General features: G+C 36.6%; 1 protein-coding gene across 3 annotated transcripts in view; it reads left to right on the forward strand.

Annotated features, from left to right (window-relative positions):
* The first annotated feature begins 893 nt into the window (after nucleotides 1-893).
* Nucleotides 894-27,766, forward strand: part of MAN2A1 (mannosidase alpha class 2A member 1) — a 58,727-nt gene continuing 31,854 nt past the window's right edge. The window contains exons 1-6 of one of the 3 annotated variants that reach the window (XM_034432737.3): nucleotides 894-1,090; nucleotides 1,470-1,567; nucleotides 3,604-3,745; nucleotides 15,066-15,326; nucleotides 24,426-24,570; nucleotides 27,293-27,464. In XM_034432737.3, the coding sequence (XP_034288628.2) occupies nucleotides 3,605-3,745; nucleotides 15,066-15,326; nucleotides 24,426-24,570; nucleotides 27,293-27,464 (719 nt within the window). In that variant the 5' untranslated portion in view covers nucleotides 894-1,090; nucleotides 1,470-1,567; nucleotide 3,604. Of the gene's footprint in view, nucleotides 1,091-1,469; nucleotides 1,568-3,018; nucleotides 3,303-3,471; nucleotides 3,746-15,065; nucleotides 15,327-24,425; nucleotides 24,571-27,292; nucleotides 27,465-27,766 lie in introns of those variants that run through there. The other 2 variants (XM_034432736.3, XM_034432738.2) reach the window with 2 other exon arrangements.

The following is a 27,766-nucleotide window of genomic DNA, read 5'->3' on the forward strand; positions in this document are numbered from 1 at the left end:
GCCACGTGATTGTCATTTGCATGCTTCCCAAGCAGCTTCTAATAAGCAGCTCTGTACAAATCATGCTTCCATTAATGTAATATTTCAATGTAATTTTTTTAGTTACTTTCCATCACTCAGAGATAGGAAATGCTGCTTTGCAGATCATTTTGACTTAGATGAATAAAGCAATTAATCTATAGGAAATGTCTGGGAAATTCCTGCCTGCCTCAAACCCAGAGGTTATTTTAGAGATATCTTCCCCAATGTGATCATACTCGTTTATGTTTTTGACCTATTATTTATATTTTTAGAAAACAGAGGGAAGGCACCTACCAATGACAGAGTGGTAACTGGGGTGGTTGGTTCAAAGTAAGGGGTTGTGCAACTATTACATACAATGTTGAGTCTCAGTTTAAATGGTAGATACAGATACAGATACCCATAGAGTTCAGTCAAACTGTACCTACAAAAAGGCTTCAGAATACTTATAATGGAGTTTAAATTTACTGCAAACATTACAAGTAAGAATGTGTATCACACTTCACTATTAGACTTTCAGGATAGGACCTGAAAACATCAACACGTCCTCACTAACTGACCATTCATTCAACAACTATTGTTGTGATAAAGTTGTGATGGCACTGAAGGAGTGGTTCTTATACCAGTCCATCATATCACCTCCATGGTCATGCAATCTTGATTCAAGCACCGGTCAAGCAGCTTGCGCTTACAATGACTGCAGTGTCCCAGTCATCTTATTGCCATTTATGAGCTTCTCTGACAGCTTTCCACAAGTGAAGTCAATGCAAATCAAGAGCCACCCCCTGCTTCCCCCAGCCTTCCTAACTCATGTGGAGCCATACCCTGCTTCCCAACTGGCCTGCATTTTTGTGGAGTCGCAGCCTCTTTTCCTCAATCTCCCTATACTTGTCTATGTTTTGTTTCTTCCTGCTTAATGATCTGGGCACCTTGGGTTTACAATGGTAACCAAGACTGCTAAGATTCCCATTATTATGTGAGGCCACACTTTATGACTGCATGGCTTAGCAATGGCAATCCTGGTCCCAACTGCTATCATAATCAAGGTGTACCTGAACATGAAAAGGCTGTAAGTAGATAAATTAGGCAAAATTCATGTGTAACTTCAGAAAAAGTTGGGCAGGGGAATTACATTAATTGAATACAATGCTTTGTCATTGGAATACATATTTTGGAGCAGTTCTTCCTGTATCCATTTAAGGATTTATTTTTGATTAAATATACCTATGCTAAAATCTTTCATCCCTACTTCTGCATCCTACTGTTAGTAATGAGTCTTCTAAGAAATCAGTAAGAGTACAAGGAAAACAGAGGGTGGGGGGAGATTTTCTTTCAACAGAGATAGGCCAGGTGCCTTGCACTTCCTTTGTGGTTTGGCCTTGCAAGATACCAAGATATTAATATACTTGTTGCAGACATTAGTAAACAACTAAATTATTACTTTTTAGGAAATCTTCAATCACCAATTAACCTCTCATGGATCCAAATTTTTACATCCAGATATTGCAAGAAAATTCTCTCTTCTGTACTGAGGAAGCCTTGTGAGGTAAACCATCTGCAGAAAGTCTGAACAATTTTTTGGTACTGATTTCCTAAACTAAAAAAAAAAAAAAAGGAAAAAGGGTGGGGTGGGGTGGGGAAACCCCAATGACAATTTATGGTTAGAAAAAAGTTATCTGAGGGAGGCATGACCAAGCTGTATAAATCATTAATTGCACAAGGTGAAGGATTTTTACTCTTATCAAAACACTAAAGCAGGGGTCTTCCAATTATGCTAGCTGGAATACCACCTTAGGTGGCAAACAAAAGAATTTCTTCGCAGTCTAATTAATCAGAATTCATTACCACAAAGTGTGATGATGAACCACTTTAGTGATTTGATACATTATTGGAAGAGGAGTCTATCAGGGCTACTACTTTTGAAAATTCAGTTTCCAAATATCCCAAGTAGGGGAGTAAAGGCAGCAAACACCCCAGAGATATCTAGCATACCCAGTGTGAGAAACAAAATGACAGACCAAGATGGGTTTTGGCCCCATTCAGCAGGCCTATCCTTACCTTAAGACAATTTAGAGCAGTGTTTCTCAACCTTGGAAGCTTGAAGATGGGTGGACTTCAACCCATCTTCAACCTACCAAGGTTAAGAAACACTGATTTAGAGAGTGAACAAGTAAGGCCTTCTCTTCTAGCTATGAGCAGTCACTGACAAATGTGTCAGCATGTCAAATATAGAATGGTGGGTGTTGTTTTATTATTATTATTAACCTGCAGAAAAGAGAAAGAAAACGCCCCAATTTGTGTCCCATTGCTTAATAAAGGGCGAGTAGGCGGAAACATCAGGCGTTAAGGGGACACCTTGTTCTATCTAGCCTGAAAATAGTCGAGAAATAATGCTGGGCTACTGCGCCGCCCACATCTGCCGTGCAAACTCGAAAGTAGTAACAGCTGGGGGAAAAAAAAATATCCACAGAAACTGCAGCCGCGGCAGCTGCTCCCTTCCCAGCCTTTCCAGTGTACAAAAGGGGCTTTCTCTCGGCCCCGACACGTTTGCCAGACTCCTTCCTTCCTTCCACGATTTTTTGCGCCCGTCCTCAGGCACGCAAATGTCCCAAGTGTCGCTATGCCGGCCGTCTCGAGCGCGGCGGGTAGCGCTGCCTCACAAACGCATCCCGAGCTCGGTGGGCGCGTGTCCTAGTCACACACACACACACACACAACACAGGGAAGTCAAGCAGCGGCGCCCTTAATAGGAAAGCGAAGGGAAATATATAGCCCCCGGCACACGCCGCGCTCTAACTAAACGGTATTTTGGGGGAGGGGCGAGGGGTCTAATCGCAGAGCCTGCGGTCGTCACTGGGCGAAACGCCGTCGCCTCTCGCACCCCCACATCCATGACTGGCGGGCCAAGCGCTGCTGGGGAGCTTCGCCGCCGGTTAGGCGGTGCGCGCGGCGCTCTAGCCTAAGGTTGCCGCCATAGCCGCGGTTGCTGTTGCTAGGCGACGGGAGGGCGGGAAGGACGGGACGAGGCTCCTCCCCGTTTCCTTCCCTCGCGCCGCCTTGTGGGTTTGTGGAGTCGCTGCTTCTCGCTTCTTGCCGCCAGTCCTGCTCGCGGGAGGCGAGGGAAGCTGGCGTGGCCGGGTTGGCAGCCGGGGTTTCGGTGTGTCGAAAGCCCGGGCGGGTTTCCCTTCTGCCGGGCCCCTCTCTATCCGCTCCGACGAAGCGCGAGTCGCGTCCGCACCCTTTCCGGAAATTCCCGGGCGGATCTTACAACGGGGCTCGAGGTTTGGACGCCTTTTCGGCCGTCTAGCTCACCTCGAACGCGGGAGCTGAGCTGAGTTACGGCGGCATTCAGAGAACGGGTTGGGGGGGGGGGCGACCCTTTTGTCCCGGCCCCGCTTGCAAACTGTCCGGGCCCGGGAGGAACTTTCGTCCTTCCAGCCACCCGCCGGGTAGGCAGCGGGGCCGGGACTTTTCACCAACGTGGCCAGAACTTGATTGTTGGCGCTGCCGTTGACGTTGGGCTGGTGCGCGTCGGAGGAGACCCGGGGCTGATCTCTTGGGCTTGTTTTCCGCCTGGCGTAGGATGGCGATGAAGCTGAGCCGGCAGTTCACGATATTCGGCAGCGCGATCTTCTGCGTGGTGATCTTCTCCCTCTACCTGATGCTGGATCGGAGCCACTTGGACAACCCCAAGAACCACCGCCAGAAAGGCTCCTTCCCCCAGGTGAGCGAGGGACGGGAGGCGCCGCGGAGCGGGGTGGAAGGGGGCGGCTTTGGTGGGATGGAAAGGGGAGGCTCGTCCGGCAAGCTGGGACGCTTCGGGGAAGGGTGGGGGTGGTGGGGGGGGAGAAAATGCAGAGCGCTCCAGCTGTAAAAACGGGGGGAAAGTAGCGCGGATGACTCAAAGCAGAGTAGGCATATCTTCAGAAAGGAAGTGCGGGGGGTTGGGAAGTCTCCTTGTCTCGGATTCTGGGAGAAAGGAAACGGTGGACCTCCAGCCCTTCCATCAAAGCAGGCTTGCTGGGGATGTAAAGAAGCTTAAGCTTTCTTCTTAGCTAAATCTTGACCGTTTCTGTTTAATTGTGGGGAGAGCGAGCGAGCGAGCAGCCCCCTCTCTAGCAGATTTTAAATGGAAGCTCAATCGTAGTTGTACTGGATAGATTTCACACGAGCCGGAGTCCAGTCCCGGATCCGGATTTTAAAGAACATACTTGCCCTAATCCGGCAGCCTATGCCTATGAACCACTGCCTTTTGTTACATCTCCAGTAGTGACTACGGATGAAGACTTAAGGGAGGGATTTCCAGAGAGGGGGGTCGCTCAGATGCCCTGTAGGAAAAGGGTAAAAGGTGCTCTTTTCTCCCATGACTTTGAGATGAAACTTCATTTAAGTCTAGGAAGTGTAAGTTTGCTTGACTATTAAATGAATTTCACCTCTGGTCCTGGAGTATAAACTACTTGGTGTTTTTTTCCCCCCTTTCATATTCTTACTTTGATTTGTGGATAGTGGAGTAACCCCTTTCCAACAAAAAGGCTACATTCTTTTATGGCATGGTATAATATCCAAATTTCTAGATTAATGGGTTTAATGAATAAACCCAGCCAATTGTGTTTTATTTATCGCATAACTGTAGTTTAAGATGCTTTGAGGGCACACCCTGAATTCTTTGAGCAGCCTGTGTGATAGATGATGAGTGGAAGATTGGCCCAGCACTAGACCTGAACTCAGGAGTTCAGTGACAGTAGAGAGTTCCAACCACTGCATCACTCTGATAATTAATTTGTAGCTAAGAAGTTAACAAAGTATGAAAGTTTAGTGCTTTCTATAACTGTTTTGTTCTGTGCATGAAAATAGAGTTGTATATGGCATTGAGGTGGTAATTTATGGCGTTGAGTTTCTACAGTTTAAAAAATATGTAATACTAGGTTTGCTTGCTTTTGAACCAAGTCTGATACAACTGGTACACTCCCAAATAGGATAAATAAAAATAGCATTATAAATATTATTTAGAACTGCCAGATTCTGGATTATTTAGCAAACTATATATTTACAGAATGTATTATGGAGAGAAAGGTTCATGGTCTTGCCTAATTTTGTGGTTCTAAAATTCCAATTCCTACTTTTTTAGGATTATTTTTAGATTTTTAAACAATTCTTTTATAAATAATGCAAGGTGATTAAGATATTTTTTCCTCCTATTTTTCTCACAACAACCCTGTGAAGAGTGAGTTGAACTGAAAGAGTGACTGGCCCAAAGTCACTCAGTGGGCTTTCATGCTGTGATGTAAAACAACCCCCCCATCCTTTCTGGCACCCAGGACAGTTTTGGAAGAAAAAATTTCTTCCATGGATCGGGATGCGGGGGAGGGCAATGATTTTGCATGCTACTTAGATCCTGTGCATGCACAGATGAAGCTTTGCTTGCTCACCTGCTGCTTGCGCAGTTCGGTTTCTGACAAATTGCAGACCAGTACTGGTCCGTGAGGGGTTGTAAAGGAATCTTTCTTTTAAAAGTAAAAAAAAAAAAGCAATTTATTTAAAATGTATTGCTTCCTATGTTGAAGCATCTCAAAGTGGTTTATATAAAAACAAATTAAATACATTAAATTCAAACAATGTAGAAGAGAATTTAATAAGGTGTGTTCATTAAAAAGATAAGGCAGCACTGTCAGAACCTAGGTACTCATTTATGTAATACAGCGGTTTTAAAAATAAGTCGAATATGTGAGCTATAAACTGGTAAGTTTCACAGTGTTTTGTGCTTTATAGTAATGTTTTAGAAAGTTTTTCTTATTGTATTTTTGCAACAGAGTACATGTGAATTGAAGTTCTGTAAAAAAAAATGTGTTTGGAAATGAAAAGATTCAGGTGATTTTAGGGCGGGCGCTATCTTTGTTATCTATTTTGAAAGATCTGTTACTTGATAGACTGGAAATGATGAGTATTTCTTTACTGTTAACAGTTTTACAACTGTGACTAATTCTACCCTAAAACATTGTAACACCAATAAGTGCTGCCATCTGTTGAGAGAGTAATAGGAATTCTTCCTATGATAGGATTTTCAGTTAAAAGAACCGGTTAGGTTACTGAAGGCTGCATGTTCCCCTTTCTTATCCATTATTATTTATCTCAGATAATTGGGTGCTGTGCCAAATAAAAGCATTTATATGCAGCGCTTAGCTAGAATTGGAACATTGTTGGCTTACTTAACCCACAAGTTAGTATTATGATTGCTTAAAGCAAGAAAACATTAAGTACAGCCAGAGCAATAAAAGGAAGCTAAATTTTCTAGCTTAGTGTTTGCCTGTGGATAATATGATAGGCAGATGCTTAAGCTTGCTGAGAAATGGATATAAACAAACCATCCAGGAATCTCTATTTGGCAGAACTGTGCAGCTGTAGATTTCAGTTATCTCCCTGACACAGGCCTCACAATGGCTTAGGTTGCATGCAAGCTGTAAACTTGCCTGGAGGCACAATCTGATTCAGAGCAGTAGATCAGGGCAGAATTCCAGCTTGCATTCACAGACAATAAACATGGTAGATGTCTTGATGTTGTCTGGGTTGTAAGCTAACAAATTATAAATGCAGTGTTTTTCATTAGGAACAGAAGCACACAGGCCATGTTGATATAGATGGAGTTACTTTGAAGGATGATACAGTTTTTTTAAAAAAGGGAATTCATTTTTTGCAAGGGTGACATTTAACTTGAATGACTTATCACGCTATTAAGTTTGCATTGCAATTAAGGCTGCCAAAAAGTTACTGTTCTCAATATACTGTAAAATGTCTTTATCTTGAAATACTTAGAATTTTTAGTGGGATTGGAATTACATTTATTAGAATGTTTTAAAGTCTTGGTTAAATTTATAAAAGTGAAGTAAATTTAATCTTCACTGTTTTAAATAAACACTACTTTGTCATCAGAATATTACATGGTCACTTTATTTTTTGATATCTATAACTGCTATAGTTACCCAGTCTTACTTCTAAGAATTGCCATTATTAAACTTGTTCGATGTTAGGGGGTATTTTCACTTAAAAACAGGTCCTATCTCCAAAAAGTGTATAGATGCAAGATTGTGGCAACATTTAAAATTAAAAATTGTACTTACATATGGTGAGGGTTTGAATTAAAACATATTTAATCTGCAAAGATGGCATCTTTGAATTTAAGATTCTGCCTACTAAGGAAGAAATAGATAGACAAAAAATATGAATGCAGGCAAAAAATTATTTGCAGTGCCCACCTTCTCCACCATTTAAGCCTTGGGGTTTGAGTTTCAACCAAACCAATTCTGGAGATTCCTCTGTTCTAATGTGCCCTTGTGACATATTTTTGTGTTTGTGTCCATACTTATCAGCCAGAAACCATATATAAAAAAAATACATATGTATTTTAAATTACTATATTAGCCTTTAAAATAATTATAAAATGAATTAATGCCTGTGGAAGAAAGGATGTGTGCTATTTGGATTGTTAGTATCCACATTTCCCATTTCCTATAACAGTCCTGCTCTTATTGAAATACTGAGCCATCTCTTTATAAATGCTGGGCTGTGGTGCAGATTGTGAGAGAGCTGAGGGAGAAATGAGAATATGAAAAGAGTGAACAAAGAACCAACCATAGGAATAGTCCCAAAGACGTGTGTAGCTTTTATGAGCAATCCAGGCATAATTGCCAAATAATCCAGATTGCTATCATTTTGATGAGTTAAAATCTTCTCAAGGTGTTGGTTATGGTCAAGCTTATGGAAGCAGGCTTGAAGATGTAAAGCCAAGACCAGTGCATATAGCAGAAGTGAACTGACTGAAATTAGGAAAAAATACTATTCTAAGCCTTGAGAAATATGGCACACATTTAAAATGTATGTTTTGATTTGCCATGTTAATTTAAGATAGTTTTGGGTACTGAACATTTTAAACTGTTAAGATTAGTGTTTTGCCAAGCTGGAGAAAAACATATGGCTGATACATGATTTTGTAATAGTTGAGCAGTTTTTTCTTTTAAAGGTTTGACAATCCATAAAAAAGCTGTAAAATTTTTTGTAGGCAATCAGATATCAGCCACAAAATATTAATTTTATAGGTAGAGGATTCCTTTTGTAATAACTTTCATAAATTATAGTAGTAGGTAGGAATTACATAGAACTAAAAATTTATCTTTTTGTCTAGTTTGCTTAATATACCACTAGGGGGCACAAAATGATACTTCACTTGTATGACTTTCTAAACTTTTTCCTCAGCATTGTAATAGTGTACATAATTTCCTTTGAGATTATCAATCTTTACAGATTCAAATATGATTTTAAAATATATGAATTATAGTACTTGCTTAAAAACTACCCACTAATTTGGAAGCTTAGTTTAATAGAAACTTGAAGTATGTTTAACAGATGGAAATCATATAAAATTGGAGAATTGCTTCAGTGGTGGCTGATAAGTCATGAAAATGCTTTAAAAAGAAATATATAAGCTACTTTTCCCAACCTTTTTTCCAGATATTTTGGATTTCAATTTCAATAAACCCCATTCAGTTTACTGAATGGTAGTACATTCTGATGACTGGATAAAGGGATACTAAATGCTGTTCATGCATGAATACCAGCAAGATACCACTTCATTTCAGCCTTAAAAAGAACAGATGTCTCTGCTCTATTACATCTGTAGGCAAGGCCTGATTTATTTTTCACAGATTATCTGAAATGAGAGATAAAACAATAATAAAATAGTTAAAACCTGATTGGTTAATGAAGTTAAACCATGTCAGCCATGTTGGTTTTCGTTCCAAAGGCTGAGACCATAAAAAGCTGTAATGAACACACATCAGGCAACTATTGAATGATAGGATTATGATAACAGTTTTATTTGAGTTGAAACCATTGCAATTAATAGAACCTTGCTAATATGTAACAAAAATATAACATCCCCACTAGTAGAAATTAAAATTTTAAGAGAATAGTGATGCTGCAGTTATCACCTTGCATTTGCAGTCCTTGCACAGTTATTTTGATTAAAAAGGGGTGTAGCTTCAGTCCCTTACTTGCACATGCTATTTGGATATCATTGACTTTCCCTGCAGACACCCTCACTCTGACACATTGTGAAGTAACACTTTTAAAGGATTTGTACAGCCTTACTAGAACCATTTCATGGTAAGGTTCTAATCCAGCGGTTCTCAACCCCGTGTCGCGACCCCTTTGGGGGTCAAATGACCATTTCACAGGGGTCGCCAAAGCCCTCTCTCGCCCCCCCCACACCTTCACTCACCCTCACTCTCTGCCTCTGTTGGATTGCCGGCCGTTCGCTTACCCCACCCACTCCCAATCTATTGCTGCCTCCTGAGTCCCAGCTGATGGCTAGAGGGAAAAAAACTGTTTAAATTCTTGCCGCGGGGCTTCAAAGGGCCGCCCTACAGCTGATCAGTGTTAAAAGAAAACAAATGAGTAGACCGGTGCCTGCAAAAATAGAAAAAAACAGCCCCTTTCAGCTTCAGGATAGGTTAATTAGCACAAGTTGATTAGATCAGCCTCGACTCTCAGCTGATTTGCTCTCAGCTGTTTTGCAGAGGCTCTGTTGCTAGCTGCAAAAAAATCTCGAGCAGATTTTTTCCCCTAGCTATGCTGAAAAAACAAAACTGAAAGTAAAGCAGGGTCTTTGCTGCAACGTGATAAAATGAGGCAGAGAGAGATTTCTTTTTCTTTTTCCTCACCAAAAAAAGGTAGGTGCAAAACTGCAAACAATGGGAAATTTAGGGCAAAAAAGGAGGTTCAAGATTTTAAAACACAAAAGAAAAAAAGCTCTATTTAACTAGGGAATTGTAATAATTGAGATACTATTAATTGTATATTGTGTTGAAAGCAGAAATGGTTAAGTTGTGGTTTGGAGGAATATATGGGGGAAATTATTTGGTTTATTATTATTGGTAAATATAATTAATTGATTTGTAAGAAATTGGATTGCATGGAAATAATTGGAATATTCATGTTCATATTGATTAATATACAAAAAAGATAGTTATATAACTAATTGATTTATATTAAAATGTTGAATTTGTATTAAACAACTGTATTACATAATTACATAATTAACCAATGTGAGGATGGATATAAAAATAGATGACAATGCGAAGGGGTATAATATAGAATAGAAGGGAAAAATTGAATTTGATTAAGATTAGAGATGAGGATGAAGGGTAATATTGGTTTTTTAAAAAAATAGATGAAGAATAAATATGGCAAAAAGGAAATATAGAAATTGTAAATTTAATTGAAACGACTAAACACTGTTTAAATTTGTGAACCGGCCAAATACTCTGTTCAAAGAAAATACATTGTATGTTTGTATGTGTGTTTCTAATTATTGCTATTTATTCATATTTGTTCTCTTTTATTCTTTAAAGTTTAACAATTCATTCTTTATCTTAATATCTTCATATTTGTTTGGGGTTGGTTTTCTTCCCTTTCATCTTTTTTATTGTACAGCAATCTTTCTCCTCAAACCTACCACCTCTCTCTTTTCTTTCCTTCTTACTTTCTCTCCCCCACTTCTCCTCCCTACTTCCTCTTCCTTTCTCCTTCTCCTCCTCTCTTCCTCCCTCTCTTACCCTCACTCCTACTCTAATTTCCCTTCCTTTCCTTCATCCCTCTCTATTGCTGTATCCTTTTATGCATATGGACTACTCAGAGGGCTGAAAAAGTTATTTCTGACTGGTCCTCGCACTTTTGACCAGTCCTCGAACTTACGACTGTCCTCACATTTTATGTTTTTGCCCTATCTTGTCACCATGGTGAAGAGAAGCAGTTGTGAAATGAGTGACACGGTTGTTAAGAATGCTGCACGGGCATAAATGTGAGGATGGTCATAAGTGTGAGGACCAGTCAAAAGTGTGAGGACCTGTCAGAAATGACTTTTTTCAGCCCTCTGAGTAGTCCCTATACAGATAACCACCCGGTCACATGACCAGCTAGCCATGCCCACCCAGTCACATGACCTCCAAGCCACGCCCACAAAATAAGCCACGCCCACAGAACCAGTAGTAAAAAAATTTAGAACCCACCCCTGGTTGGGGATCACCACAACATGAGGAACTGTATTAAAGGGTCGCGGCATTAGTAAGGTTGAGAACCATTGTTCTAATCCTTGTCTTTGAAATATTTATCTTGTCTTCTGGAACATGAAGATATTGAAACTGAATTGTATGTTGTATACAATAGTTGGGATTATTAATAAATGTTGATATCATATATTGTTTAACATATTTAGTGTTTTTGTTAATACTAAACCAAATACTAAATTTAGTTCGTTTTAAACTAAAAAATCACTTCAAAGTAAATTTTATAAATAAATTGTACTTGAGCCTTTCTTTAACACAAATACAAAGCAATAAAAAATATCTGTACTATTTCCCCAAAAAAGCTCTGTTTTACTTCAGATTACAATATTTCCTACACTTGTCACCTAATGTCACCTAAATACTTCTGGTTCTTAACAAAAATTGCTGCTGGTTCTGAGCTGATGCACAGTTCACTGTAGCTACGGGAGTGTTGATCAGTGTGGGACTGATTCCTGAGTAAACTTGTTTCAATTTGCAGATATAGGGGGGCTTTGGCCTTCTGGTATGCAGGGGTTTTTTATTGACTAGATGATTACCCGGCGTTGCCTGGGTATTTATTTATTCCAATCCTGTATTAGGCAGGAAGAGCAACTTCACCCTGAGCTCTGATTTCGGCGAGAATTAGTTAAAAATGTTTTGCCTGTGCCCCCAGAAGCGTCAAGTAACATGATACCAACTTGCTGATCCATGATCATTTGGTATGGTTTTTTCTGATCTTGATTTAGAAGTGGCTTCTTGTCCGTTATATATGCACTAAGCTGTTTGACATTGTAGTTCTTTTCTCGTATGTAATCTGCATGTAGTACGTTGTGCCGGTCTCGTAGTGGCACAGGCAGGCCGAGTTGCAGTAATGTTTTATTGATCATGGCCATACATTTGTCCTCAAGAATAATCAAAGCCTTGTTGAAAATGTCCGGACCAAACGTAATTTCTAATGTTGGATTTTCCCTCCCTTACCAGAGGGAGCCCCCTTGTGGAGTACTGTGAAGCTGTTACCATGGCAACTCCACTGTGCTGTACAGTAAAAGCCATTTTAAGGCACAACAGGCTGTATCTTAACAGAACACACACCCCGACAGTTACCCCCACAGTATTTCTTTCCAGAGATTAAGTCATCTGTGTACCAAGTTTGGTTCAAATTGCTCGAGGCATTCCAGAGTTAGGCTGGAACACACACACACACACACACACACACACATTTAGATAGATAGATAGATAGATAGATAGATAGATAGATAGATAGATAGATATAGATTGCATATATAATCTGAAAACAAAACTTTTAAAATGGACTTTACATAATTCAACATTGTACTGGCCTGATCTTAAAACAGCTTTTCCAAACCTGAAGCTCTTGTCATGAGATTCTTTGAAAATTTGAATATCAAGGTAAAGCTACAAAATATGTGTAACATCTTTGATATTCTGAATCATTATCTTGGCAATAAATCTTGTTCCTTGATTTCATACTTTTGATAATAAAAATAAGTGAATTTTGATAGAAGCAACAGTTGACTATGTGTTAAGGATTTACAGATACCAACCACATAAAATTATTTGGAATTAAATAGGAAATCAGGGAAGATTTTAGAGTACAGTGGTACTTATCCTTAATTGATTCCACGAAGTGCAACTAGTACTAAAAACGAATTCCAAACAAACCACGTGACTCACCATGTGTCCTTTGTTTCAGCTGGAAAGAACTTCCTGTCTGTCCCTTTTCCTATGTCAGGGACCTTCCCAGCATGGCCAACTTCCTGCTTAACCTTTGCAGCTGTCCCCCACTACCTTTTGCAGCAACCTTTCTGGCATGGCCAACTTCCTGTTTAACCTCTGCAGCTGTCCCCCACTACCTTTTGCAGCAACCTTTCTGGCATGGCCAACTTCCTGTCCGTTCTCTGCAGCCATCCCCCTCTTCCTATCTCAGTGCATCAAGTACCAAAGAAATGAGTACTGGAACAACTTTTTCACATCAAAATCTGTCAAGTACCAAATTTGACAAGTTTTGAAGCAATTGAGTACTGAGATACCACTAGTGGTATAATGCATTCTATAGTTAATCCTTCCAAGTTGTTTAAGGCTGCATAACAATTATGTCAAAGATACATGTATTATTTGTAGGGTTTTTCTTGTGCCTTTGAGACAGGTTTTTTTCTTAACTCTAACTCCAGCAATTATCTTGGCAAGGCTTTTTCAAAGTGGTTTGCCATTGCCTGCTTCTTCAGACTAAAGAAGAGTGATTGGCTCAAGGTCACCCAGCTGGCTTTGTGCCTAAGCAAGACTAGAATTCATGGTCTTCTGATTTCTAGCCTAATGCCTTAACCACTACACCATTATATGCACATAGTGTTGTTGAAAGAACATTGCTACTGCTCAGAATTTCTATATATCATATCAGGGGGCCCCAACCGCTGGTCCATTGAATGGAACTGGTCTGTGGCATGCCAGCAACCAGGCCACTCAGACAAGCGAAACCCCATCAGTAGGATGTAGGCAGCATGCAAAACCACTCCCCCTCTGGTCCATGGAAATAACTTTCTCCTTGGTGCCCAAAAGGTTGGTGGCTTCTGATTTATATGGAGGGAACAGGAAATATAGTGTACATGTCTATTTTAAAAATCTAAGAAAATATAAAAAGCCTGTGTTTTTGTTAATTCTGTTAATAATGCAATATTCTTCTAATTCTTGCTAAAACCTGTAGTTGCAAATAAATGTACTAAATGAAATGAAAAGAATATTCTTTTATGCAGGTAGAGCTACCTGTATATAGGAGGTGCCACAGCAGGGAAAGCGGCAGGGTGGATAAAAATCAATGATTTTTTTTAAAAAAGCAAAAAAATCAGATTTTTTTTATTTAAATCGGATTTTATTTAAATCGGATTTTTTTATTTAAATCAGATTTTTTTGATTTTTATTGAATTTATTTTAATAAAAACTTTTGGGGTAAAAATCTATTGTAAGATAGTTTTCTATTTAAGATACATAAATAATTTAGTTTATTCAGCATGAAATGGAGCTTAGTTATATAGCACAAGTCTATATATTCTGCAACACTGGGACTATTGGTGAGTCAACAGCAGGTCAAAGGAGTAGCAGAGATGACAGTTGCTCTTTAAAAATTATGATTTAAATCGAGTTGATTTAAATCAAGTCTTTTTACTAGTGATTTAAATCATGATTTAAATCGACTCGATTTAAATCAAATCCACCCTGGAAAGCGGTATGGTTGTTATGATAGGGGATTGCGCTTTCAAAAATATGCATGTAACAGTAGTAATACTGTGATGAGATACAATGAATCAACAAGAAAATGTATATCTACTTCCTGGAAAAATAAGAATATAGATAAACCCTCACTAGTGAAAATTGTTTTAATCTGTTATTTCAAACTACAGCAAATAGTTCACTTTCCCCATAAAAAGTTTTGAAGTGATCATGTATCTAGACTGCAATTCTGTAGCTAAAAAAATGTTCTCTGAAAGGCTGCTAATTATTCCTTTTGATTTTCTGTTCCAACAATATTTTGTAATATCACTAATTCTTAATAAATAATGCCATTGTAGCCCACTAAGATATCATAATAGTATAATTTGAATAAATTATTTTAATGGTGGAACAATTTTAGAACTTATTCTTGAATTCATAGTGGATTTGGGAGAATGAAAATTAGGGCTGGTTGTTTTTTTATGTTTGCAGCAAAATAGAGTACCACAGTTGTTCGCTTTTTTCAGAAAATTGCTAAATCCTACATGAATTCACTTTAATTAAAGAATGAAAGAATCTTGAATACTGTTTTCTGAGAAAGTTTCTTACACTGATTTGATGATAATTACAAGGTCTTTGCTATGATATTTAGAACAGGAAGAGGAAATAAATATAATTCTACTATAAGGATATTTAGATGTCTAATTGTGTATTTTTCAACAGGGTCAGCTTTCAATACTGCAAGAGAAAATAGACCACTTGGAACGGTTGCTGGCGGAAAACAATGAAATTATTTCAAACATAAGAGATTCTGTGATCAATTTGAGTGAATCTGTCAAAGATGGACAACGTAGTCCAGAAGTGTTAAACTTTAATCAAAGAAATTTTTCAGAAGTATTGCCTCTTGCCACTGCATATCTTTCAATTGAGCCTGAAGATTGTCAGTTTGCTTCAAAAATTGGAAGTCAAGCTTCAGATGTTCAAGTAAGAATCAGTTGAATATTAGTTATTATCCTTCATCTGTTTTTAGTCCTCTGCCTAAGAAATACAGACATTTTTATGTAGCCTTTCGGATAGTTATACTTGGATTCCTAAACTATGAAATAATTGACTGGTGGGTTGATCAAACAAACATGCAGATACTGAAATCACTGGATGGCCAATGAAAATGTGCTATGATATGCAAATATGATGGTTTAAATCAGGGATGTCAAACTCACATCACGGCAGCGTCATGTAACGTATCAGGACTTTTCCCTCCTTCGCTAAACCGGGCATAAGTGTGGCCAACATGTGATGCATCCGGACCATGGGGCAGGAGTCTGACAGGCCTGGTTTAAATGGCTTATATGTTTTGTTTAAACTTAAAAGTAATATATTCATTTGTAATATGTGCAGTTTTTGCATATGAGTGTAAACTGGGTATACTTGCTATTGACTTTTCCCCTTACTGTTTTATTTGAATTATTTTTTAAAATTATAATTTGGGACATTCATTTCAGATTGAGTGACTGTATGTTATTGTTTGATACAGTTGATCTCTAGTGGAGAAATTGTATTTAAGCACAGACAAAAGCATTGTAAAGAATTTTCAATACAATTTCTCCTTCACTAGAGAGCAACTGTATCAAACAATAACATACAGTCACTCAATCTGAAATGAATGACTATTTCAGAGAAAATTCTTTACAATGCTTTTGTCTGAGTGATTTGAACTATTTTTTAAAAATTGTAGATTACAATTAAAAATAATGCTTTCTCTATAGCTGCAACTTTTTTTTTTATACTTTATTGAATTTTCCAATTTTTTTTAAAAAGACAATGTACAATCACAATCTTGATCTGAGGTGCAGTGTTTACACATTTCATAGATCAAACATTAAGTGAATTCCATCCATAACTATACGATATACAATTCTATACAATTCTCTACATATCTATACAATTAAGTCCATTTCGGGTGTCTAACAAATCATAGCCTATTATCATATTTTTATCCTATTCTTTAACCAGTTATACCAAATTCCCCATACTTCGTTCTTTGAGTTCTCTTCATTTTTTAGCTCGCTCGTCAATTTAGCCATCTCTGCGCACTCTAGAATTTTATTTATTAATGTTTCTTCAGAGGGAGTAGAGTTAGATTTCCAGAGTTTCGCAAAGGCTAATCTAGCCGCAGTAATAATTTGAATTGCCAGTTGGGTTTTATTGTTATCGAGACCATCTTCAGTCATACCTAAGAGGAAGGATTCCGGGACCAGGGCTATCTCCTGGCCCGTTATTTCAGAGAGCCAGAGTCGAATCTTTAACCAAAACTTTTTAGTCTCAGGGCAAGTCCACCACAGATGATAAAAGGTGCCGACCGTCTTTCCACATTTCCAACATAAAGCCGAGGAATTTGGAAATATTTTGGCCAGCCTGTCCGGGGCTAGATACCACCTATGCAACATTTTGTAGTGATTTTCCCTGAATGTTACCGATTTCGTTATTTTGAAATTCCTGTTCCAAGCTATCTCCCAGTCATTGAAATTAAGGCCATATCCTAGGTTTTTCTCCCAAATGCTTAGCTGATTTTTAGCTATCGTCTTGGCTCTATCCTCATCTAATATAAAGTTATAAATTTTCGATAACATTTTCTTATCTGGTCCCCAAATAATTTTATCAAAATATCCATATTTCATTTCAATACCACATTTATCTCTATCTTCTTGAAATCTAGATTTAATCTGGAGATATTTCCACCAATCTAGATTAAACCCCTGTTCCCTCAATACTTCCAAGGGTTTGAGCTTCCCCTCTTCATCCAAGATATCCTTATATGTGCCCAATTTATAGTTCCCTCTTCTATTTGGGGCCACTAGGGCATCCATAATCGACAACCAGCTAGGAACCTTGGTATATATCTTCTGTCTAATTTCCAGCCACGTACGAATCAATGTCTCTCTAATTTTATGTTTATAAAAATGAGTTTTCCTCCTATCCTTTGTATCCCAGAGGTAGGCGTGCCATCCTTCAAGGAGATCGTGTCCTTCTAGTGTCAAAATTCTACCTTCTTGTAATTTGATCCATTCCTTTATCCAAATTATTTTTGCCGCCTTTTGATATAATTCCCAGTCAGGGAGCCCGAACCCTCCCAAATTTCTTTTCCCTTGAAGTGTCTTGAGAGAAATCCTCGATTTCTTGCCCTCCCACAAAAAATTCCTGATATGTTTATTCAAATCCAAAAAAATTTTTTTATCTAGTGATATCGGTATATTTTGAAATAGAAATAGAAATTTCGGTAAAATATTCATTTTGATCGCCGCAATCTTACCAGTCAGGGACAATTTAAGCCTCCTCCACCTATCAAGGTCTTGATTAGTTTTCTGCAATAAGGGGATATAGTTATCGTCTTTTAATGAAGAAAGTCTCGCCGTAATCCATATTCCCAGATATTTTATCTTCTTAACTGCCTGGAGGCCTAATAAATCTTCTAATTCTTTCATTTGTAGGTTTGTCATATTTTTCACAATTATTTTAGTTTTGTTCTTATTAAGTTTAAGGCCCGCGACTTCTCCATAATTCTGTACTTCCTGCATTAATTTTAAGCTGGTATCTAATGGGTCTTCTATTATGAAGGCAACGTCGTCCGCAAAAGCCTGTGTTTTAAATATTTCCTTCCTAATCTTCAAGCCTTTGATATCTTCATTGGTTCTAATCCTTCTAAGTAAGACCTCTAATGCTAGAATGTAAAGTAAGGGGGATAGGGGACATCCCTGCCTGACTCCTCTTTGAATCTGAAAGACTTTTTAGAACAACTAAGGGGAGGAGAGGAGGAACAACCAGTAAGGAGGATAACGAGATAGTAAATACGGAAGAAGAGATATCCCAAGAGCAAATTACTAGGGAAGACATAGAAGAGGAGAAGAAAAAGGAGGACACCGAGGAAAGAGGGAAAAATCAAGACCAGTGAGAGCAGTAACTTTAAAAGGTAAATAAGAACAAGAGACTAGAAACCAATTCTAGGAATGAACGATACTAAGATCATATCGGTAAATGCGAATGGCTTAAATGATTACAAAAAAAGAAGGATAATATTGTCGAAATTGGTGAAACAAAATCCCGATATTATCTGCATCCAAGAGGTCCATATAAAAAAAGATGAAGCTGACTATTTAAATTACTGTAAATTTGGTAAAGTATTTTCCTCACTAGCTGAGAAAAGGAAAAGGGGGGTCGCCATCTATGTTAAGAAAGGAATAATGGCAGAATGTAAATATAAAGATGAAAAAGGGAGAATACTCATAGTTGAAATAATGAGAGGTAACTCTAGGCTGCTATTAGTAGGGGTTTATGCACCGAATAAAAAACAAGGGAAATTCTATAGGAAACTGCAGGAACAGTTGGCAAATTGGGCACATCTTGAAATATGTATGCTAGGGGATTTTAATGGAATTGTAGATCCAAAGCTTGATTATAAGTGTGATATAACCAAAAAGAATAAAAGATCTCCCTTACCAAAGACTTTCTTTGATTTGGTGGATGAGATAAATCTAATTGACATGTGGCGTACCTTACACCCCCAGGACAGACAATTTACATTCTATTCCATCCCACAGAACTCCTGGTCTAGAATTGATATGGTTTGGGTTACTAGAAAATTGGCGTTAGAAATTAAGAAAGTTAACATGGGCACCAATATTTGGGCAGATCATAAGCTCCTTGAAATCAGTTGGTCCCATGATACGAAGAAAATACAACAGAGATGGAGCTTAAGGACCAATCTCCTAAATGAAAAAGAGTTCACACTCAAATTGAATGAAGAAATCAAACGCTTCTTCTTAGAAAACGGAAATCGAGGGACAGCCAAAGAAATTGTGTGGGACACCATGAAGGCCTATGTCAGAGGAGTAGCTATTTCATATACTGCCTTTAAAAATAAGGAAAAAAGAAAGAGTAGAGAAGAACTTACTCAAAAATTATTACAAACTGAGGTTGAACTACAGCAACGACCGGGAGATGAGGCGACGAAACAACAGTGGTTGATGATGAGACATAGATTGAATCTATTGGACCAGGAGGAGATAGCTCAAAAAATAAGATCTAAGCACTATTGTTTCGAGAACGCTAACAAGTCGGGGAGATGGTTGGCATATAAATTAAAAAAAGAGAAGGAAAAAAACCAAATACTAGCTTTAGAAGACCCACAGGGCATCTTGTTGACGAAGGAAGAAGACAAATTAGAAAGCATAAGAAAATTTTATGAATGTCTTTACAAAAATGAAGGAATTGAGTTAAACAAGGTAGAACAGTATTTGTTGGAAGCCAACCTTCCTCAAATTTCGGAAGAAGAAAAGGAAATGTTAAATGAAAAGATCACCATAGGGGAGTTAAGAACCGCCTTATCCAAAATAAAGAAGAATAAAACTCCAGGCCCTGATGGTCTCCCTGGGGAACTATACCAAAAATTTGATGATACCCTGAAACTGGAACTGTTAGAAATTCTAAATGACGTTATTGCTGGCATAACAATCCCAGACTCCTGGAGGGAAGCGTATTTGACGATCATTTTGAAAGAAGGTGCCGACCCGAAGCAGATCTCCAACTATAGACCTATCTCACTGCTTAACGCAGATTACAAATTATTTATGACTATAATAGCGGAGAGATTTAAGAAAATTCTAAACCGATGGATACATAAGGATCAAAATGGTTTTCTCCCAGGGAGACAGATTAGAGACAACCTGAGAACAGTCCTAAATACCATTGAATATTATGAACAACACCCTGGAAAACAGATGGCTTTAATGTTTGTCGATGCCCAAAAGGCATTCGACAATTTGAATTGGACCTTCATGATAAACCAAATAGATCTAATGGGATTTGGGACTAATTTTAGGAGGATGATAGAGAATATCTACCAAAATCAGAGGGCAAATATATTAGTAAACGGAGACAGAACCCAGACATTTCAGATATAGCTGCAACTTTTATTATATTGATGTTTACTATATCAAATGTTAAAGTAGGCCATGTTTTAGAGATTATAGGTAGTCCTTGATTTACAACCACAATTGAGCCCAACACTTCTGTTGTTAAGTGAAACATTTGTTAAGTGAGTTTTGTCCCATTTTACAACTTTTCTTGCCACGGTTGTACAGTATCCCTGCAGTGGATAAATTAATAACTATAGGTTGTTAAGTGAATTTGGCTTCCCATTAAACTTTGCTTGTGAGAAGGTTGCAACAATGATCTCATGATCTTGGGACACAGCAACAGTCATAAATAGGAACCAGTTGCCAAGCATCTGAATTTTGATCACGTAACTATGGCGATGCTGCAAAGGTTGTAACTGAAAAATGGCCGTAATTCACATTTTTCAGTACCATTGTAACCTTGAACGGTCACTAAATGAACTGATTTAACTTACTGTGGAAATGCTTACCTTTTTGAGAAAATATATTTGAAAATAAAGCACTGCTAGAGGCTAATAGCCAGTAATTTGAGTTTTTATTTCAAATCATTGTGAAAACTAATCTCTGACAGCTGTTGTTTCTGGCCATGTATCCTATCTTTCCCTTAGTTCTCTTTCTTCCAAGTTCCCAAAAGTCTGGTCTTTTCTTTTTCCTAGAATTTGCTCTGTTCATTTTTCCTATAAGTGGTTGGGATTCATCACTATTAGATCCTTGTTGTTCTGAGATCAAGATAGCACATCCAGTTATGAGTCAGATCAGTGTTTTGCTTATCTTTTTCCACCATTAGGGAAGCTCAGTAAATTACCAACAATGGCTTGCTCAATAAAATAAAAAAAAATATTCATGAGTTTTACAACTTAACTGTTGAGAGGCCAATTTGCATGGAAGGTAGAGACTATGTTTTTCTTGATTTTTTTCCTCCTGGATTTCAACTTTTTTTAATTTGCTTGAATTGTCTGTCTGAGGGCTTACAATACAGTTTCTGTTCCAAAAGTATGAGAAACCATGTCACAAGAATTTTGAAATTTGTGGCCAAAGGGACTCTAATGGTTGCACATCAGCCAGGAGCCTCATGTTAGGCAGCCGTGTTCTATATGATGGCTAGTATTTCATATCATGCAAAGCTTTTGAAGGAGCATTCATTCAAATACATTCAAATCAAATTTATTGAAATGCCAGGCCTTGTATTCAGGTTAATGTCTGAATATATACACTTTGCACTCATGATTACACAAATTAAAATAATTAGGCATTTCCTAGAATGATTTCTTTGGATATGCATTTGCATGATTTGAAGTGCTTTACTGGGATTGCAGTTCATTGTGGTGTCATCAACTTCTGAAATGTGTGTAGATGACAGTGCTACAACTTCATTATTAAAGGGAAGAGAATAGTTTCTTCCTTGTACTATTGGGACTAAAATTCCTCAAATCCTTGGCCAGTTATGATTCAGAGTATCGAGGAAATTCCAGTTTTCTCTTATTGTGAGATGTAATAGCTGTTTACATGCCTTTGAGTATTTAATGCAGGATAAGAAACCTATGAGACTCCAGACTTTGCTTATGACTAAGAATGTTAAGAATCGCAGATCAGGTTGCCTATTCTGATCTGTTATATTTAACTATATAGTAGCTACAAGAAATTGTCCAATATTCCACCAATTTTCTGTCAAATCTACAATTCTAACAGATTCTTTGAGATGATATCTTTCCCCCCAAAAGTAGAATTGGCAAGTAATTAAATTGCCAGCACGCTTACTGTAACAGCCTTTGGTCTGTTAGGGACAATGGGTGTGGTTTGAATAGCTGAGTTTGTTATATAGTACCTTGTTATATAGTGCCTTGATTAATGTATTTTTACTATATATATATATATATACATATATATATATATAGCTTTTAGTATATTATTTTTTATTGTTGCTTCTATATTCTCTCATTGTTAGCTGTCCAAAGTTAATGTACAAGTTAGGCAGTTATATAAATTTTATAAGTAAATAAATAGCAAATGCTATATGGACACTAATGAAGTTTAAGAACCAAGCATTGCAGTTAGTGGTTCCTAGTACGCCTCTGGATTGAGGCATTCAGTATAATCTCTCACTTATCTGCTACTCTGGTAGAAGCATGTCAAAAGCAATTCAAAAGGGTCTTGAAACATTTTCAAATGGCAGCAGCTACTGCAAAGAATAGAGTTACATAGAGTTCAAGGGGTTAAGGAAGAACCTTTCTGATAATAAAATAGCTTTCCAGAACAAGAAACATTTTTCAAAATTGCAATCAGAACCAGTAATACATTGCTGGTATTTTCTATTTTCTTGAGATTTTACACCTTTGTTCTTCTGCTTTTGCAGCTTTATATAGTATCAGTTTCTTTAAACATACCATCTTGAGGGGGAGAAAAAAACCCTAAGCAGTGGATCCAAAATCACAAGAAGTTATGCCTATGCATACATGCACACACAAATTTCAGAAAATCAGCTAGTTTGCTACTTGCTTATGCCATAAATTTTAAATAATAAAATATTACAAAGAAATACTCCTTATAGTTCGATTTTAAAAAATGTAGCCAATTTTACTGTCTCTTCATTTATCTGATGTTGAAAGGTCAAATTGAAGCAGATGTTGAAAGAAATAATGTTTTCCCTAATTTTAATTTTTGGTTTCTTTCTTGTATTGGATTGTAGAAAGAAGCACAGTAGTGTACAAATTGATCCCAACCCCTTCCTAATAGAATTCCACTGCAAATTGTCTGAATATGCCTAAAATTTCCTTTATATCAGGGAAACTGCAATCATGGTAATAACGTTTTGTAGGTAAATACATATAGAATACATACAAAATACATACAAAAAGCATTGGCTTTTTAGCGTATTTTAATTATTTTGCTTGTTTGGATTTTTTTCTCCATTAAATGGAAATATTTGGGGTATGTGTTATGTCTCTGAGAAAGAGGAGAATGCAGTTTGGGCAGCATTATACGTAAAATAATTGTTTTTCTTAGAATAATTTGTTTATCAGAATTTCTAAGAATTAGCTACATTCTTAAAGTTTTCTGATAAGAAATTTATTACTCTTAAAAAATATTTTCTACTGATGTAACTTTCATGAAGAAAGAATCCAATTTGCTCAGAGTAAGTGCTAGAGAATTTAATTGAACTTTGTTTCTCTTATGTATTGGTCTGTCAGTTTGGTGGAAACTGTGTATTGTCTATCTTTACTTTGCTTGTAATTCATTTTTATTAATGTATTTTTATTTATTAAATTTTTATGCCACCCATGTCCCCTGCAAGGTGACTCTGGGCGGCTTATAAGTTATAAAACAAGTAGCAAATACCTAAAAAATTAAAATGACACAGATTACAATATTATTAAAACTGTACTAAAACTGTTTTGACTTTTAGTGCAAATTTGAATTTGTTTAATAATTTGTTTTGCATCTGCTATTGGCAGATTTAATCTAATACATATGGTTTACCTGAAGCTGCAGTAAAGGCTGAATATTATTTATTCATGATCATTAGTGTTACGTTAAGTGATACTTGAATATTTTTATGTGTACAAAATAAATACGTGTCTTTGTGGCATGTGTTTTAATCGTTGTAGGAAGAATTAGTTGAACATTAGGAATGTTGGATATAAAATATGTGTATGTTTATAAAAGGTGATGAGTGCCATACTTTAGACTTATGGCCGATCACATATGTATAATGTTCAATTTATGATATCTAGACAAATATTCATATAAAAATCTATGAAAAGTATTCTTTGAATGTAGTATTCAAACAGAACTTTGGAACGGGGGTCTTTATTTATTTATTTATTTATCCATGCCTTAGGGGTCTTTGCTGACTCAATTGCCCGGATAAATCTTTGTTGTGCCCTTGCTTGTTTCCTAAACCTGAGAGAGAGTGACTGACTCAAAATTACTCAGCTTTACGCCTAAGCAAGGCTAGAAGTCATGGCTCCTCATTTCTAGTTCAGTGCCTTTTATCACCAGATCAAACTGGCTGTCAATGATTTATTTGAACTTTGTTTAATAGTAAATTAGTGGCCATAACCATACTTGCAGAACTATGTGCATCAACCTGTTAATTTTATATATCATGGTCTATCCTTTTTATGCATTTTAGATGCTGAAAGTCTATGACATTCTTCCTTTTGATAATCCAGATGGTGGAGTTTGGAAGCAAGGGTTTGACATCACTTATGATGAACATGAGTGGGATGATAAACCTCTTCAAGTTTTTGTTGTACCTCACTCACATAATGATCCAGGTAACAGTTCAGAAAGCTTCAAAATATGTTTGGGGCAATCATATTTGTGTCCTCAGCTCCATGAAACATAATATTTTATCATCATATAGTTCTTTTTGATTAATGTATTTTCCTTGATTCCACTGCTATTAAAAATACTTTATGGGTTACAGAATCAGCAGGTAATCACTCTAGCTAACTAGATTTCAGTACAAATTGTACAGAAATAACCAAATGAGCAAAAATGAGAGACCAGTGACATACTAAGCTGTTATTACAAAATTCACAACAATTTCTGTTTCCCTTAATCTCTGTACCTTAATCTTTCAGCCTACTACCAATAAACACTGGATTGGATTTTACAGTTCAAAATAAAGAGATTGTACAATATGGTTTTGTTGGCACTGGCTGCCAGGCAGTAGCCAGTAAATACAGGGTTTGCAGACAATAGACTCAAATAAGGGTGAATACCAAAAAGGATTTTTTTCATTTTGAGTAAATATTAAGAAAATTGCAAGAGAAAAAGAAAAGACACCAGACTACATCATCTCAGCCTGTCAAGAACCCCAAAATGATGGCAAATGGGCCCTCTGGAACTGGCTGACAATTGCATAATACCTTCCCAGATTGTTAGATCTTTGCTAAAGTTTACAGTTTTAGTATTCTTAAAAAAAAAAAAATACTTGGCAATATCTTAAGCCTGAAATTTGATTTACAGAAGATTCAAGCTGTTGGTATACTCTTTATTCACATAAACATTCTATGTCTTTCAATCTTATTTAAATATAATACATAATTATATTATGTATTATATATATATACAATAGCCTGTTTGCACATTATATTAAGAGTTATGCCATATTAGCTAAAATCTAATTCCATATTTCAAGTAGTTTATTGTATAAAGATTTAAGTTATTTGAAAGAATAATTCAAATGTTAAATATAGATGCCAACACTCATCAAATTAATAACAGTTATTGCACGCTCATTACTCTACAACTAGGTCCTTGCATTTAATAAATGTATTTAAAATTATGGGATATCTGTGGAAGTTTAAATCTGTGGCCTGAGCCTTGCATAATTACAGTGACCATATTTTTATGGAAAAAAATAAAGGGCAAAACCTGAAAGGGAGCAAATCTGAGAGAGGTTCATAAGGATAAAAAAAATTGTTTATAACTTTGTTTTACAAAGGAAATTTCAAGAGTAAAACCAAGAAAATAAGTAAATTAAAAAGGCAGCTTTTTGGTCACTGTTTCCATAATTCAAGACTTTAATGCTAATAGCTGACACGATTTTCAGGACCTACATACAATAGTTCCTAATGCTTTTCTACTTCCTTTTATGTTGCCTTTAGTGGTTAACTTAACCAAAAGAGGGCATATTAAATAAAAGCTGAGTAGCAGTGGATTGGCGAGAGATACCATCTATTTCATTCTGTTGTGTTTTGCTATACTAATTCTTGTCCCAGAAATTCTGACAAATACTTGACATTTATTTTTTAGTTATTTCTTCAATACAATGGTTACCTGACTTCTTCTTGTCCCTATATAAAAAAGACAAATGTTTGTATGTTCATCTGTTTTAAAACAATCAAGCCGCTATTTTTTTGTCTGAAGGAAGATTATTGTACAATTCAGATAGATATAATAGTAACAAATATCATTGTAGGCTCTGAAAAGAAACCAGCATTTTTTATAGCAATTTATTTTAATTAAGTTCTTAAGTTTGCTCATACATTTCATTCCTTTTAGATTAGTATTTTATATTCCTCGTTATGTTCAAATTGTGGCCTTTTAAAATCCCTGATATTTGGAATTTCATACATGTCTAAGCACATATTAATTTTAACTGTCCCATTCTTTTCTTTTAGAAAACTCAGTGACTTTCAAAAATTTTGTTCTGAAGAGATTCATAACTACTTAGTTTCTAGCATAAGAAAATAATTTTCATTTTGATACAAGTGAATAAAACCTCAAAGACTTAAATTGACTTCATTTTCATCACTGAAATTACATTTAGTTTTTTATTGATTTTTTTATATAACATTTGTTTCCATTTGCATTAACTTTGTGGAGGTTTTTTTGCCTTCATTGTTGTTTGTGGTTGCAGCAATAACAAGGTGATTTTATCTCTTATTGGCCACTGTTTTGTTCTCAGAATTCTATGAAAGTGTTAAGAGCACTTTAGGAATCATTATTTTTTCTGAAATGTTCTAGAATGGCATGTTTCAGGAGCTTCTAAGGAAAAAAAAACTGCATGCATTTGCTGAGAAAATAGTTTATTACTTCCTCTTAATGATATGGCTGGAACAAATTTGAAACAAATCCAACATACGCACGCTTATTGCTTAAGTTGTTTATAACAAAAGGCAGTTGAACTGAAGTGAACCCCCTTGGTACTTTTTCTTAATATTAAATAAAAATTAATACTTTCTTTCGCTTTAAAATTTTAGAGCAATTGACTTCCTCTATAAGATATTACCATTATCACCATAGTTTATGCTTTCAACATGTTTCCAAGTTATTTTAAATATAGATATACTTCAAAAAAAAAGTGTGTTTTCTTATTGCTCAATTCAGGTTTGCAAGCCAATCAGAGTCTACTTTTTGTTCTAGTTTTTTTAATTACAGTCAAATTTTTGTTATACAAAAAGCAGTGATGATTCTTTTTGGGAAACCCTGATATTATCACAATGTATTCAGTTTAATTTGTTCAGCATGTGATATTATGTTTACTAGGTTGGCTGAAGACATTTGATGACTACTTCAGAGATCAGACACAACACATTCTCAATAACATGGTTCTTAAACTTCAAGAAGATAAAGGAAGGAAATTTATGTGGTCTGAAATCTCTTATTTTTCAAAGTGGTGGGATGGAATAGATAGTCAGAAGAAGGATGCTGTGAAAAGGTCGGGATATTTTTAATATTGCATGTATATATTTTCTTTCAACCTATTGTATGCCCTAGTAAAACTGCATCAGTATATTCATTGTCATTGTGACCCATTTTTGTATAGGTTTATAAATTAAAGTGTTCTACTACATAACTAGACTTGGCCTTTATTTCTTAAAGCACAATTTAGCTTCATTTCTTTTTAATGTTATGATTAAATTACCAAGCTTCATAAGTGAACACTTTGTAATAGAAATGTTAGTTATAGCTAAGGTCATTTCTGTTATAAAAATAGTGATGCTGGTTCAGTTCAAAACA

Source organism: Pantherophis guttatus, chromosome 2 (assembly GCF_059756535.1).
Source record: "Pantherophis guttatus breed Tessera chromosome 2, ASM5975653v1, whole genome shotgun sequence".
Taxonomy (NCBI): domain Eukaryota; kingdom Metazoa; phylum Chordata; class Lepidosauria; order Squamata; family Colubridae; genus Pantherophis; species Pantherophis guttatus.